The sequence below is a fragment of the Lemur catta genome, chromosome 1, assembly GCF_020740605.2.
Source record: "Lemur catta isolate mLemCat1 chromosome 1, mLemCat1.pri, whole genome shotgun sequence".
NCBI lineage: Eukaryota > Metazoa > Chordata > Mammalia > Primates > Lemuridae > Lemur > Lemur catta.
The window spans coordinates 218,795,903-218,810,223 of NC_059128.1; the positions used below are offsets into that span (position 1 = coordinate 218,795,903).

Here is a 14,321-nt window from a genome sequence, read left to right on the forward strand (position 1 = left end):
CCTTAAGCTATAGCCATCACATTTTAAAAAAAAACCTACCTTTTCAGGTTTTTTAATTGGAAAACCTGAGATGTTATATAATTTCCCCCCCAGTTTTCTCCATCTCCCAAAGACATTATTGTTGTGTCACATCTCACTTTTTAATGCTTTTATTCCTCTTCCAGAAATTATTCACCCCATTAGTAATCATTGAGTATCTAAAGTGTTAAACTTATTAATTCTTTATTTTCACAAAGTTGTTCTTTTGCAAATAACATGGATTGTTAGGTTTTGGGCTGTTAAATGGATCTTTAGGAATTATGAGAGATTGGTATGATACTAGGATTTCCCATGTTTGTTTTTTTGTCTTCCATTTGACTTCTATTTAGGTAGTAGCTTCTGTTTTACTTAGGCTAGGTACCTTATAGAACTCAAGGTTATAATCCCCAGTTTACAAAGATATGAAGACAAAGTGGAAAGTATTATTTTGAATCCTAGAATGTCGTTTTGTAGAAATACTTGTCATAATGATAATTAACCCTTTTTTGGCTTACTCTTTATATAAGCTATGATAAGTGGTGTAAGTCTCTTCTGACCATATAAAATGTGTATTAACTGTGAGGCCCAAGGACTCCTGATAACATGGAAAATATAAAATACAGATAGTTTAGACTCAAAAGAAAAGCGCAGTCTGTATATACATTTTTTCCATAGGGTGCCCTTTTTGATTATATGCTCCTTTGAAAAATCTTAACTGACATAACTGAAGGAATTGTAACTGGGAATCAGTTTCTGAAGAAGTGTTATTATGCTGTTTATCACTATAGTCTTGAAGCACCCTAAAGATGGAGAAATGTATGAACTATGGAATGTTTAGAATGTCAAGATGGAATATTGGTCAGGATTAAAGATGATGTATACAATATGTATTTTTTAGGGAAAGCAATAATTGTGACATACTATCATATCAAAGAGTTCACCACACTGCACATGTATTACCAGAAATGTTTCAGTACTTTTGTATATGGTTTTAGTTAGCCAAATATGGTAATTAATCTCTTTTTAAGTTGGGGATTATCTGATAATATGTTACCATGACCTCAGTAAGAAATGAAAATATCTCTAAATAGCTAAATAGATATTATATTAATCCCATGCACTTTACTCATTTAAGATCTCCACTAGACTCCCACTCAGCTTATTTTTTGATTGTGATAAAATTTGCCATTTTGACTATTTTTATTTGCGCAGTTCACTCGCATTAAGTGCACTTACATTGTTGTGCAGTCATCACCACTCTCCATCTCCAGAACTTTTTCATCATCCCAAACTGAAACTCTACCCATTAAGCAATAATTCCCCATTCCTTCCTTCCCCCAGCCCTTAGTGACCACTGTTCTACTCTGTCTTTATGCATTTGACTATTCTAGGTGCTTTGTATAAGTGGAATTATACAGTATTTGTCCTCTTGGGCCTGGCTTATTTCATTTATCATAATGTCTTCAAGGTTTAGTCATCCATGTTGTAGAATTGTAGAATACGTTTAGTCATCCATGTTGTAGAATGTATCAAAATTTCATTCCTTTTTTAAGGTTAAATAATAGTCCATGTATTTATATACCACATTTTGTTTAAAGGAGACACTAATGTCTTCAAAATAATGAGAAACAAGAAGTGTAAGTTATTCTGTCCAAATGTTATTCACGATTATTGTGAATGATTCTATACAGGATAATGCCTACCTTTACTGTTAAATAATGATTTCTCTTCCCTTGAAAAAAAGTCAATCCAAAATAATACCAGTAGGTGAATAAAGGACTAAGAGTGGTGAATCTAAGCATTATATAACTGCTACTCAGAAGCTCTGAATAAACTGGTGTTAATATCCTAAATTCATATCATTCCAGCTGATAGCAAATTATCCTATGCTATTATAAGTAAATTTATGGTTCCTTTTGTTTTATCATGACTTTGTTTCTAAAATAATATAAAAATATTTAACTTCCTGCTTTTATGTATTCAGACTGGACGCTATCTAAAAGCCATTCTAGTTCTTTGATTTTATTTTAACTTCGTTTTTTTTTGATGTTTTGTTTTGGTTAGAAGGGCAGTTAAAACCACTTTGAAGGGGTTTGCATTCCTGGTCTGGATATTGGTGGTAAAGATATAGAATATCAGTAATAACTCACATCTACAAAATTCACAATAATGATATTAACTGTCATCTGTTAGGAGCCTAGGCACTTAATATATTATGCTCACTCCTTGTAACAATTCACTGTGGTAAGAGGCAAGTTACCAGAGGTTAAGTAATTTGTCTATATGTGTAATTAATTAGTGTTGGAGTTGGAATTTGAATCCAGCACTGACTTTGAAATGTAAAAAGCCTATGAATTTTAAACTGTGTCCAGTAAATTCTGATATGATTGTGACATAATGATATGAGCAAATATTCACTATTTACATTATAAGATTGACATATTTTACTAATCTAGAGTAAAAATTTTGCTTTTGAGTTATGTTGTTGTAGCAATACATAGTTTACTTAGAAAATAAACATACTTTTGAATTTTTCTTTTCCTTTCTTTACCTCTAGATATTCAAGAATTTTATGAAGTGACCTTACTGGATAATCCAAAATGTATAGATCGTTCAAAGCAATCTGAACTAATTCAGTCTGTGAATACTTGGGAAATTTCCAGCCTTCCAAGCACTACTGTGACTTCAGAAACACTGCCAAGCAGCCTTAGCCCTAGTGTAGAGGTAAGATAAAAAATTTTTTCTGAAGATGTTTTTCAGGGGTCACTTTATTTGGGCTACTAAGTTTTTTCATTTTATTAAAATGATATTTTATACCTGTAATCCTAGCACTTTGGGAGGCTGAGGTGGGAGGATCATTTGAGGCTAGGAGTCTAAGCACATAGCAGGACCCCATCTCTGATGGGTGTGGTGGTGCACGCCATTAGTCCGGCTACTCAGGAGGCTGAGGTAGGAGGATTGCTTAAGCCTAGGAGTTTGACGTTGCAGTGAACTATGATGCCGCCACTGTACTCTAGCCCCAGCAATGGAGTGAGACCCTGTCTCAAAAAACAAAAAATGATATTTTGTGAAAAATATAATTTATAATGGACTAAAGAGAATGGGGTTAAAAATATTTTTGAAAAGAAAAGCTTAGAATCTCCATCACTCTTGTCTGAAAATGTTGTGAATGGTTTGAGGTTTGAAATACTTGTTTTAGACTACTAAAAAGTACTTTGCCTGGTAGACATCAGTGAGGCTCCATGTATGTGATAATTAAAAAGGAAATTGTATTTTGAAAAGATAATTTTGCCCTGGTATTCTTTCCTAGAAATAGAATATAATTTTGTGGTTCTGGGTTGTTTAGTTACCCATTTGTCCCAAGTATTCTCTATTTATTCACTTGAAAGATTGTGTTAAAACTAACTAGAGACTGATCAGTAAACCTGAAGGTCAATATTGTATTCTACATTTTCCTGTAGTTAAAACTGTCTATCTCTTTGAGTATATATAACTTTCTTAGTAATATTCTTTTTTGTTGTGCTGTACTGTTGCCAGTAGAGTTGGATATGGTATAACAGATACGAAGTATTATGTAATGAGGATTCTGCCTGAGAAAAATTAATCATTTGAAAATGGTTGTCTGTCTGTATTTGACTCTAGTCCCTTCTTGTTAGTATTAGTGCTTGAAAAACTGACTCACCTTCTCTTTGGTGAGTTATAAATCCGGGAAAAGTGGTGATGGGCAGCAACTAGATAGCACTTTGGTAATGAAGCAGAAAGTTTCTCAGTTACATCTTTTATATTAAATAACATAAAACTATAGAATTTTAGAGCAGGAGGAATCAAAGCACATCTGATCTCTCCTTTTCATTTTAAAAACGAGGAAACTGAGATCCAGAAGAAAATGACTTGGCCTAGCTTATTGAATTAGTTTGGGCAAGTCTACCTTTGGATTTCCAACCTCTTAACACCCAATTCACAGTGCTCTTTATTAATCCTGGTATTACTTTACATGTTTCTCTTTGATTAGAGATTCTAGTGTTTATTATGTATGTGCCCTTATTTTCTTTACTTTTGGTTTTTTTTTATCACTTTCTCTAGGAAAATTTCCATTTTCATCCTTTTATTTAGTTGATATATCACTTGCTCTTATGATAGTTCATTTCCGTGGTGTATTTCAAATGGATTTTTCAAATGTCTATAATTATTGCTATGGTTCAAATGTGTCCCCTCTAAAATTCAGGTGCTGCCAACGAGATGTTAAGAGGTGGGGCCTTTAAGAGGTGATTAGGCCCTGAGAGCTTCTTCCTTAATGAGATTAAGGCCCATATAAAAGAGGCTTCATGCAGTTTATCATTTTAGCTTTCCCTTCTGCCTTCTGCCATGTGAGGATACGTAGTTTGATTCCATATTTTGGCTACTGTGAATAGTGCTACAAATAAACATGGGAGTGCAGATTATCTTTTCTATATATTGATTTCCTTTCTTTTGCATGTATGTATATCCAATAGTGGAATTGCTGTTTTTAGTTTTTTAAGGAACCTCCATACTGTTCTCCATAGTGGCTGTACTAATTTAAATTCCTACCAATGGCGTGGGAGGGTTCCACTTTTTCCGCATCCTTGCCAGCATTCATTGTTGCCTTTTTGATAAAAGCCATTTTAACTGGGGTGAAAAGAGATCTCGTTATAGTTTTGATTTGCATTTCTCTTATTATTAGTGATGTTGAGCATTTTTTCATGTACCTGTTGACCATTTGTATGTCTTCTTTTGAGAAATGTCTATTCAGATTGTTTTTGAAATTTTTAATCAGATTACTTATTTAATTGCTATTGAGTTGTATGAGCTCCTTATACATTCTGGTTATCAATCCCTTGTGAGATGAGTAGTTTGCAGATATTTTAACTCCCATTCTGTGGGTTGTCTCTTCACTTTATTGATTATTTCCTTGGTGATACAGAAGCTTTTTAGCTTGTTATAATCCCATTTGTCTATTTTTGCTTTGGTTGCCTATGCTTTTAAGGTCATACACAAAAAAATCTTTGCCCAGACCAATGTCCTGGAGCATTTCCCCAAAGTTTTCTTCTGGTACTTTCATAGTTTCAGGTCTTAGATTTAAGGCTTCAGTTCATTTTCATTTGATTTTTGTGTGAGAGATAGGGGTCTATTTTCATTCTTTTGCATGTGGTTATCCAGTTTTCCCAGCACCATTTATTGAAGAGACGGTCCTTTCCCCAGTGAATGTTCTTGGCGCCTTTGCTGAAGATGAGTTGGCTGTAACTGTGTGGATTTGTATCTGGATTCTCCATTTTGTTTCATTGGTCTGTGTGTCTGTTTTTCTGTCAGTACCATGCTGATTTGGCTACTATAGCTTTGTAGTAAATTTTGAAGTCAGGTAGTATGATGCCTTCAGCTTTGTTCTTTTTGCTCAAGATTGCTTTGGCTATTTGGGGTCTTTTGTGGCTCCATATACATTCTGGGATTTTTTTTTTTTTTTTTTTCCATTTCAGTGAAGAATGTCATTGGGTTTTTTTGGTGTGTTTTTTTTTTTTTTTTTTTTTTTGAGACAGAGTCTTGCTCTTTTGCCCAGGCTAGAGTGCCATGGTGTCAGCCTAGCTCACAGCAACCTCAAACTTCAGTGATCCTCCTGCCTCAGCCTCCCAAGTAGCTGGGACTACAGGTGTGCCACCATGCCCGGCTAATTTTTTTTTTCCTATCTGGCTAATTTTTTTTATTTTTAGTAGAGACATGGTCTCACTCTTGCTCAGGCTGGTGTCATTGGTATTTTGATAGGGATTACGTTGAATCTGTAAATTGCTTTGGGAAGTATTGTCATTTTAACAATATTAATTCTTCTCATCCATGACTGTGGAATATCTTTCTATTTTTTTGTATCCTCAATTCCTTTCATCAGTGTTTTATAGTTTTTTAATATATATCTTTTATAGTTAAATTGATTCAAGTATTTTATATTCTTTGTAGCTGTTATAAATGAGATTGCTTTCTTGATTTCTTTTTCAGGTTGTTTGTTGTTAGAGTATATAAATGCTACTTATTTTTGTGTGTTGATTTTGTATTCTGCTTTCAGTAATACTCTTGTTTTTAGTTGTGCCTGTTATTTACGGGCCCCCTTTTCAGCCCTTCAGAGTTCATCTTAGGGGTAAGGGAATTATCTGATCGAGGGGTGTTGGGAGATACCTTCTTTCCTTTTCTCTTTGACCATGCTTTAAAATAATTCATCTGCTTTAAAACTGTAGAGTTTTATGGGGTAGTAGAGTTAAAAGTATATATTCAGTCTACCAGGTATGATCTGAAGTCCTCTAAACATTGATTTAAAAATTTTATTGAAGTACTGTATAATATTCATATATAAGGGTACACAAATTATAAATGAATAACTTGATGAATTACTACATTGTGAATACACCAGGTCAAGAAAAAGAACATAGAATGACTGCTAATGTGTTCTGGAATTAGATAGTGATGATGGTTTCACAACTCTATGAATATACCAGAAACCACTGAGTTATACACTTCAAAATTTTATGAACTTTATGGTATGTTCATTGCATCTCAGTTAAAAAAAAGAAATATGCCAGGACTGTAGAAGTCTCGCTGGTATCCTTCCTATTCACTTCCTACTCCTTCCTCCTCAAAGGACCATCCTGATTTCTAATATCACAGATTAGTTTTGTCTCCTTTTGAATTGTATATAAACAGAATCATACAGTATATACTCTCTTGTGTCTAGCTTATTTTTTCCTTATCGTTGTGTCTGTTTGCCTGCCTGCCTGCTTTCCTTCCTTTCCTTTCCTTCTCTTCCCCTTTCTTTTCCCTTCCCCTTCCCTTTCCCTTTCTTTTCCCTTCCATTCCCTTCCCTCCCCTTCCCATTCCTTTTCTCTTCCCTTCCCTTTCCCCTTCCCCTTCCCGTTCCTTTTCCCTCCCCTTCCCGTCTTACTCTGTCGCCTTGTGTGAGATGCAGTGGCATGATCATAGCTCATTGTAGCCTCGAACTCCAGGGCTCAAGTGATTCTCCCACCTCAAGCCTCTCGAGTCACTGGGATTACAGGTGTGAGCCACCACGCCTGGCTATTTATGCATTTCGTCTATGTAGTTGAAGTTTTTTCAACAATAAATTAATAAATTATCTGGTATATTAGAAAGTGATAAGTGATATAGAAGGAAAAAAGAACAGATAAAGGGGGGCTTAGAAATGCTAGGTTGGGTAGGAAACTTTGCAATTTTTAAATAGGGTATTCATGGTAGGCCTCAATGAGAAGGTGATATTTGTGTAGAGTGGAAGTTGCTGTGGCTATCTGGGGGGATAGCCAGTGCAAAGACTCTAAGGCAGGAGTGAAGCTGAAATGTATGAGAAATTGTAAGATGGCCAGTATGGCAAGAGCAGAATGAGTATAAGGGAATAAGTGTGAGAGATGAGTTCAGTGGGTAAGGCAGTAGCAGATAAGTTGACACCATAGCAGAGTTTTTCAGCAGAAGAGTGACATTATTTGACTTAACCTTTGAAAGAATCACTTGAGCTATTACATTGAAAATACACTGTAAGGTAGAAGCAGGAGACCTATTAGAAGGCTATTTCAGTAATCCAGTTAAGGATGTATATTGGCTTGATCCAAAAGAAATTAAGACAAAATGGTAATAATGGAGGTGCTTAGTGGCTGAATTATGGATATTTTGAATGTAGAGCATGAAGATTTGAGGACAGACTGGAAACAGGTTATGAGAACAAGATTGAGTCAAAGATCACTACAGGAGAGTCAAGGATCACTACAAGGCCACTTCCTGATGGAAGCCTTTCTTTACCTCTTAGATTAAGTCAGAGCCTCTGTTATAGCACTTTGTACCACTGCTTGATACTATTCATCATGATTGTAATTAAATACTTCAGTGTATATTATTTTGTGTGTATTTTGGTCTGTACTAGACTGTAAGTTTCCTGAGATTAGAAACTGTCTTACTCGCTGAAATATATGTAGTACTTGCGGTAGTTGTTCAGTAAATATTTTTCAAATGAAATGAGAGCTGTGATTCTTTCTATATTGTAATTAAGTAATAGGCTAAAGGTGATTGTGTTTTTTCTAACTTATAAAAAATTTTAAAGATAGAGTAAAATGGAATAAGTAGTACAATAAATACCCATATAGATTCGGTAATTGCTGATATTTTGTCATATTTACTTTTCCTGTATGTATGTAGTTTTTTGGGACTATTTGAAAATCACTTGCAGACATCATGTGCTTAGACTATTAAAACTTCACACATCTCCTAAGGGTAAGAATAGTCAGATATTCTCCAATGTAACCTTAGTACCATTATCACACCTATGAAAATTAATAATAATAATTTAATTTTCTCTGTAATCCATATTCAAAATTGTCCCCAGTCTATTTTGTAGAAGTTAAAAAAAATCAGGAGGTGGCCAAGATTCACATATTGCATTTGATTGTTAGGTGTCTGTTTTTATCTGGGTTCTCCTCAAATCAAAACCTGAGGTGGGGGGCTTATGTGCTTTATTATGTTATTTAGAGAGTTCATTCCCAGAAAGCAGAAGTGAAGGACAGGTGAATAAGCTAAAAAGAAGGAAAAACTAATACAAGCATGCTTCCTGCCACTAAGTATGAGATCGCTGGATCCTAGGTATTACTTCCCTGAGAAGTCATATGGGAGGTCTGTCTGGAAAGTATCCAGCCATGTACTATGAAAACTAGAGACATTTATTGAAGAAGATACAAGATAGAAGAAACATTGTACACAGGACAATGACACATCAGTCCCCTTTAAAGTAGGTACCCCGGGACCTCACATGGTTCTCCTAGCATCTCTTCCACTGTGCAAAATCCTTTGTTGGAATCACCATCAGCTGCCTTGTCATATTTTCCTGAATCTCATTGATGTCTGAAATCTCTTCCCTTTCAAAGGTGATTTTAGCTTTGGGAAAAGGCAGAAGTCACAGGGCACCAAATCTGGGTTGTAGAGGGGCTGAGTCACCTCTGTGATTTGATGTTTCACCAAAAAACTCTGCACAAGGTGTGATGCATGGGTGGCACATTGTCATGATGAAGCTGCCAATCACCAGTTGCCTATAGGTGCAGCCATTTTTGTCACGTTGCATCTCTTAACTGACAACATTGAGGGTAGTACTCCTTATTAATTATTTGGCCTGGGGGAGCATACTCGTGGTGGACAACATCTTCCTAATCAAAAAACGCAGTTAACAATGGTCTTGATCTTGCTGAGACTTCGCTGCACCTTTTTTGGGCATGGAGAATCAGGTGACTTCCATTGGGACTCCTGGGCTTTTGTTTCTGGATCATAGCCGTAGACCCACGATTCATCTCTGGTTGTGACCTTCTTGAGGAAATCTTGTTCATTGGTAGCGGTTTGAAGCAAGTCATTAGCAAATGCAGCACAATGTTCCTTCTGCTCTGGTAGCAGAACCGCAGAACGCATTTTGCCATGACACGTTTTATGCCAAGATCCTGCATCAAAATGTCAGACACAGTTGTTTTGGGATCCCCAGATCAGCTTTTTGTTCTCGCAGTGTTAGTCGCTGATCTTTGTTGATTGCAGCCCAAACATATCCGACTTTTCAGGTGTTCCGCTTGTTGCAGGCCTTCTAGAATGTAGATCACTGTCAGCAGATTGTTGACCATCTTTGAAGTGTTTGTGCCACACTTTTATTTATGCTGCAGTGATTGCATCGTCCCCAAAAGCGTTCTGAATCATCTGAATAGTTTTCCAGGAGGAATGTCAACATTATGCAAAATTTGATGCAGATTCATTGTTCTGCTCACTCAGTCATTTTGAATGCAGTGGCCACTCAGTACACATGCTCACTTAATGGCATCTAGTACCCCACTGACTAGTACAGTTAAGTCATCATTGTTCACACATGTGCATTACAGTTCACTTTCATTGGCTGCCAAGTTATATCAATGTCCTGCAAACTGTTCTCATTATAATAACAATGGCTGGATACTTTCTGGACAGACCTTGTATACTGCATCTTAGGATTCTGTCCAAGGAAAGAAAGGGAAAGAATTTATCTACTACTTCTAGTAGGCAACAATTCCCCCATACTTCAGGGTTGTAGATTTGTAGATACAGAGGGTAGTGGTGTCCACAGTTTTGTGGTTAACAGGAGAGTCCCAAGTGACTGGGTGAGAAGAGGATATATGGACAGGGGGCTAAAAGGCACAAGGTTTTGCTAGGGCTACTCAGGCTGAAAGACAAGTGTGAAGACCTGGGGTCAGTCATTGGATTGGGTTGGGAGTGTACACATCAACTCTGGTGACGGTGTCTTTCTTTAGTCTTTTGTAATCTAGTATTAATAGAATAGTCCTCTTCATTTTTTTCCCCTTTAAATGACATTAACTTTTTGAAGAAACCAGACCATGTCTTACAGTATATCACGCATTCTGTATTTGTCTTATTTGTTTCCTCATGTTATTTAACTCATTCCACTAAGTTCTGTATTTCTAGTAACAGCAAGTTAGGTGTAAAGGTTGATTAGATTCATTTTTGGTAAATAGACTTCATAGTGTTACTGTATGTGTACTTCACATTGTATCATATCAGCAAGCACAATATCAGGTGGCTACATTTGTGCTTACTTAAAGGTGTGGACCTCCAGTTCCTCCATTGTAAAGGTACATGTTTCTTGATGCAGTTATGTATATGGTAGTACTTTGGCACCTTGTATTAAATGAATTTTCACCCATTGATCTTTGCTAAATCAGTAATTTCATTCAAAGTTTCCAAATGTTGATTCCCTCCCCAGTCTTATCATTCTATTTGTATTTATTAGTTGGCATTCTTCTATAAAAAATATTTTTCCCCATCAACTAGGAATAAACCTGTGTTCTTAAAAAGACAGGGTAAAAAGTTTATACTATTTCTTTTAATGACCAGTTTTCAGAGTAGAGTTTGTGTGATGATCCCCTCCAATGGTGGCTAAGTTTTCCCCCTTTTTCTTGCTCTTTAAAAAGCTATCACTATGGACTGATCAATTTTTATTTATTCAGTGTTTACAATACGTTTCAGCTTTGGATACTCATATTACTTCAAATTTGACCAGGGGATTACTTAACGGGATCCCTCTGTTTCCCTTTGAGCGTGTCCCGGTTAGTCTTCAAATGTGTTCTTGCCTTCTGGCAATTTTCCCAAGTTCATTTTGAATTTTCCCTGTCCCCAAACCAGAATCAGCCAGTGATGATGGCTTTTCTGTTTCTTGGGGTTGCTTTTTCTTTCAGGCATTATCTTTGAGAGGTAAGAAAGTAGACACACAAGTGACACAGTCTTCCAACTTAAGCCTTTGCTCCAGAACTTGTAAAATTTGAGAAATATTGCTGATCTAAACATATTATGGTATTAAAATATTTTAAAATCAATACAATATGTTCTTTCTTCCTTTCTTAAAAAACTTTCACGTGTTCCACAAGAATGGATTATAATAATAATCTTATTATTTTCAAATGTATAATTTTATATATAGAAAAAATTAGCTGGGCATGGTGGCGCATGCCTGTAGTCCCAGCTACTCGGGAGGCTGAGGCAGTAGGATCGCTTAAGCCCAGGAGTTTGAGGTTACTGTGAGCTAGGCTGACGCCACGGCACTCACTCCAACCCGGGCAACAGAGTGAGACTCTGTCTCAAAAAAAAAAAAAAAAAAAGTGTAATTTTAAAAGGCACATTCACATATATTACAATAATTTGGAATGTCACAGGGACATGAATTCATTCTTATTGTAGCCTCCTAACATGCATGAGATCAGCCAGGTTTTGTTTCTTAGTATTTGATGCTTACACTGTGTTTACTTTGGAATTTAGCAAACTGTAGCAGGGGTGTTGTGACTACCTAAGCTTGCAGTATTGCCGTGTAGAAAAACTGAGATTAGAACTCAACTTCAGTCAGGCTTTAAGACTGATGTTTCTATCTTACTTTGTTTAATTGGGCTTGTTACTTAGACAAATGAAAATATTGCAGTAATGTTAATAAAATAATGAGAGAAAGAACTAATTTTAATAGAGATAGAAATGTAACTGTCAAGTTTGTTTAAAAAATAAAAAGCTTTAGAAATAGTCATGTACTACGTAGTAATGTTTTGGTCAACTATGGATCACATACACAACAGTAGACCTATAAGATACTGGTGCTGCAAAATTCTTATCACTTAGTGATGTTATAGCTGTTGTAATGTTGCAGTGCAATGTTTTTCTCATGTGTTGGTGGTGATACTGGTATAAATAAACCTATTGTGATGCCAATGATATAAAGTATATATAGCACATACAATTATATAAGTATAATAATACTTGATAATAAACTACTATGTTACTAGTTTATGTATTTACTTTTTTATCATTATTTTATAGAGTGTACTCTTATTTTTAAAAAAAAGGTTAACTTAGAACATACTCAGGCAGGTCCTTCAGGAGGTATTCCAGAAGAAAACATTGTTGTCGTAGGACGTAACAGCTTCATGTGTGTATTGCCCTAAAGACCTTCCAGTGGGATGAGATGTGTAGGGGGAACAGTGATATCTCTGATCTTGACCCTGTGTAGGCCTAAGCTAATGTGTGTGTTTGTGTCTTTGTTTTTAACAAAAACAGTTTTAAAAGTAAAAAAAAAAAAAAAAGAGAGAAACTTTTAAAAATAGAAAAAAGTTTATAGAATAAGGCTATAAAGAAAGAAAATGTTTTTGTATATCTATACAATGTGTTTGAGTTTTAAGCTGTGTTATTGCATGAGAGTCAAAGGTAAAAAAAAAGTTTATAAAGTAAAAAAGTTATAGGAATGTAAGATTACTTTATTATTGAAGAAAGAAATAAAAAAATAAATTTACTGTAGCCTAAGTGTACAGTGTTTATAAAGTCTCCAAAACTGTACAGCAATGTCCTAGGCCTTCATATTCACTCACCACTGACTCACCCAGAGCAATTTCCAGTTCTGCAAGCTCCATTCATGGTAAGTGCTCCTATATAGGTGGACAATTTTTTTCATCTTTTTTACTATATTTTTACTGTACCTTTTCTATATTTAGATATGTTTAGATACGTAAATACAATTGTGTTACAGTTGCCTACAGTATTCAGTACAGTAACATGCTGTGCAGGTTTGTAACCTAGGAGCAATAAGCATGTGTAATAGGCTATACAATCTAGGTTCATGTAAGTGCACTCTGATGGTCACACAGTGATAATGTCGCTTAACGTCCCATTTCTCAGAATGTACCCCTGTTTTTAAGTGATGCATGACTAGACTTAACATAAAAAAGTAAAATCCCTCCATGAAGCAGTGGCTGCTGAAAATGGTTTAGTATAATGTAGTCTGCCACTTTTTCCTATGCATATATCTGGTATTAATTTTAAGAACTGCACAAATAATCATATTATGCTGATGTACTGTTTTTGGCTTGTGCTTCTTCATCTTTGTGTTTCAGCATACTTTATGATTTTGATATCTTTCCATGTCTGTATATATGTAGACATTCTTATTAACTGCTGCCTGATATTCTTCTGTGGATATTTGTCAGTTTTGATAGCCATTTGAGCTATTTCTAATTTTTATAATTAGAAACTGTTATAGTCAACCAGAGAGTCAGTTATTTAACTGGATGTGAGCCCTTCAGAAAACTTGGACATTAATTGTAAGATCTTCTTTTTCTGGTGATAGACATTAGACTGATTTAAAATGGCTCCTTTTAATCTCCTCTCTGAAATAGGGTGTTTTTTAAAAAAAATTTATTTAGACTTTAAAACTTTCACTGAAAAGACCAGCTATTTTATTTTTTAATCATTTACTAACACCCTTGCATTTTTCTTGAAGAAGGCTTGAATAAAACCACCTCACTTTTGAGTGCTGTTTCTTATCTTTAGTTTATGTTAACATTTCTGAAAACTTGCTAGGTCTTGAGTATGTATAGATAAGTTCTAATTAAGGTTTCCATCAATTTTTAAGGTTTTTAGTCATTGGTTTCTACCATCAATTGGTTATATATATCACTGTATTCAGGTTTTTACTGCCTTTTTTATTTCTCTCTGAAAGGTAGAATTAAATACTGTTCAGATAGAATCACCGTATTTCTATGTCTGTTAGAGTACATTGTTATGGTGTGCTTTCAAGAAGAATGAGAAGGAATCTCATTTATTCCTTTCTTTTAAAAAAAATAACTATTTGCTTAATTCCTATTTCCTTGATAAGAACATTTTAAGTTATATGAATACCACTGTCACTCCCTTCTACAAATTCTACTTTTGGATTGAAATAGACTATTTGTTATTCCCAAAATTCTTTGCTCCTA

General features: G+C 35.2%; 1 protein-coding gene across 8 annotated transcripts in view; it reads left to right on the forward strand.

The window, feature by feature from the left end:
* DLG1 (discs large MAGUK scaffold protein 1) overlaps positions 1-14,321 on the forward strand; it is a 276,957-nt gene that overhangs the window by 12,931 nt on the left and 249,705 nt on the right. For all 8 annotated transcript variants that reach the window (XM_045539998.1, XM_045539999.1, XM_045540001.1 and 5 more), the window contains exon 4: positions 2,576-2,742. In XM_045539998.1, coding sequence (XP_045395954.1) covers positions 2,576-2,742 — 167 coding nt within the window. The remainder of the gene's footprint in view (positions 1-2,575; positions 2,743-14,321) is intronic.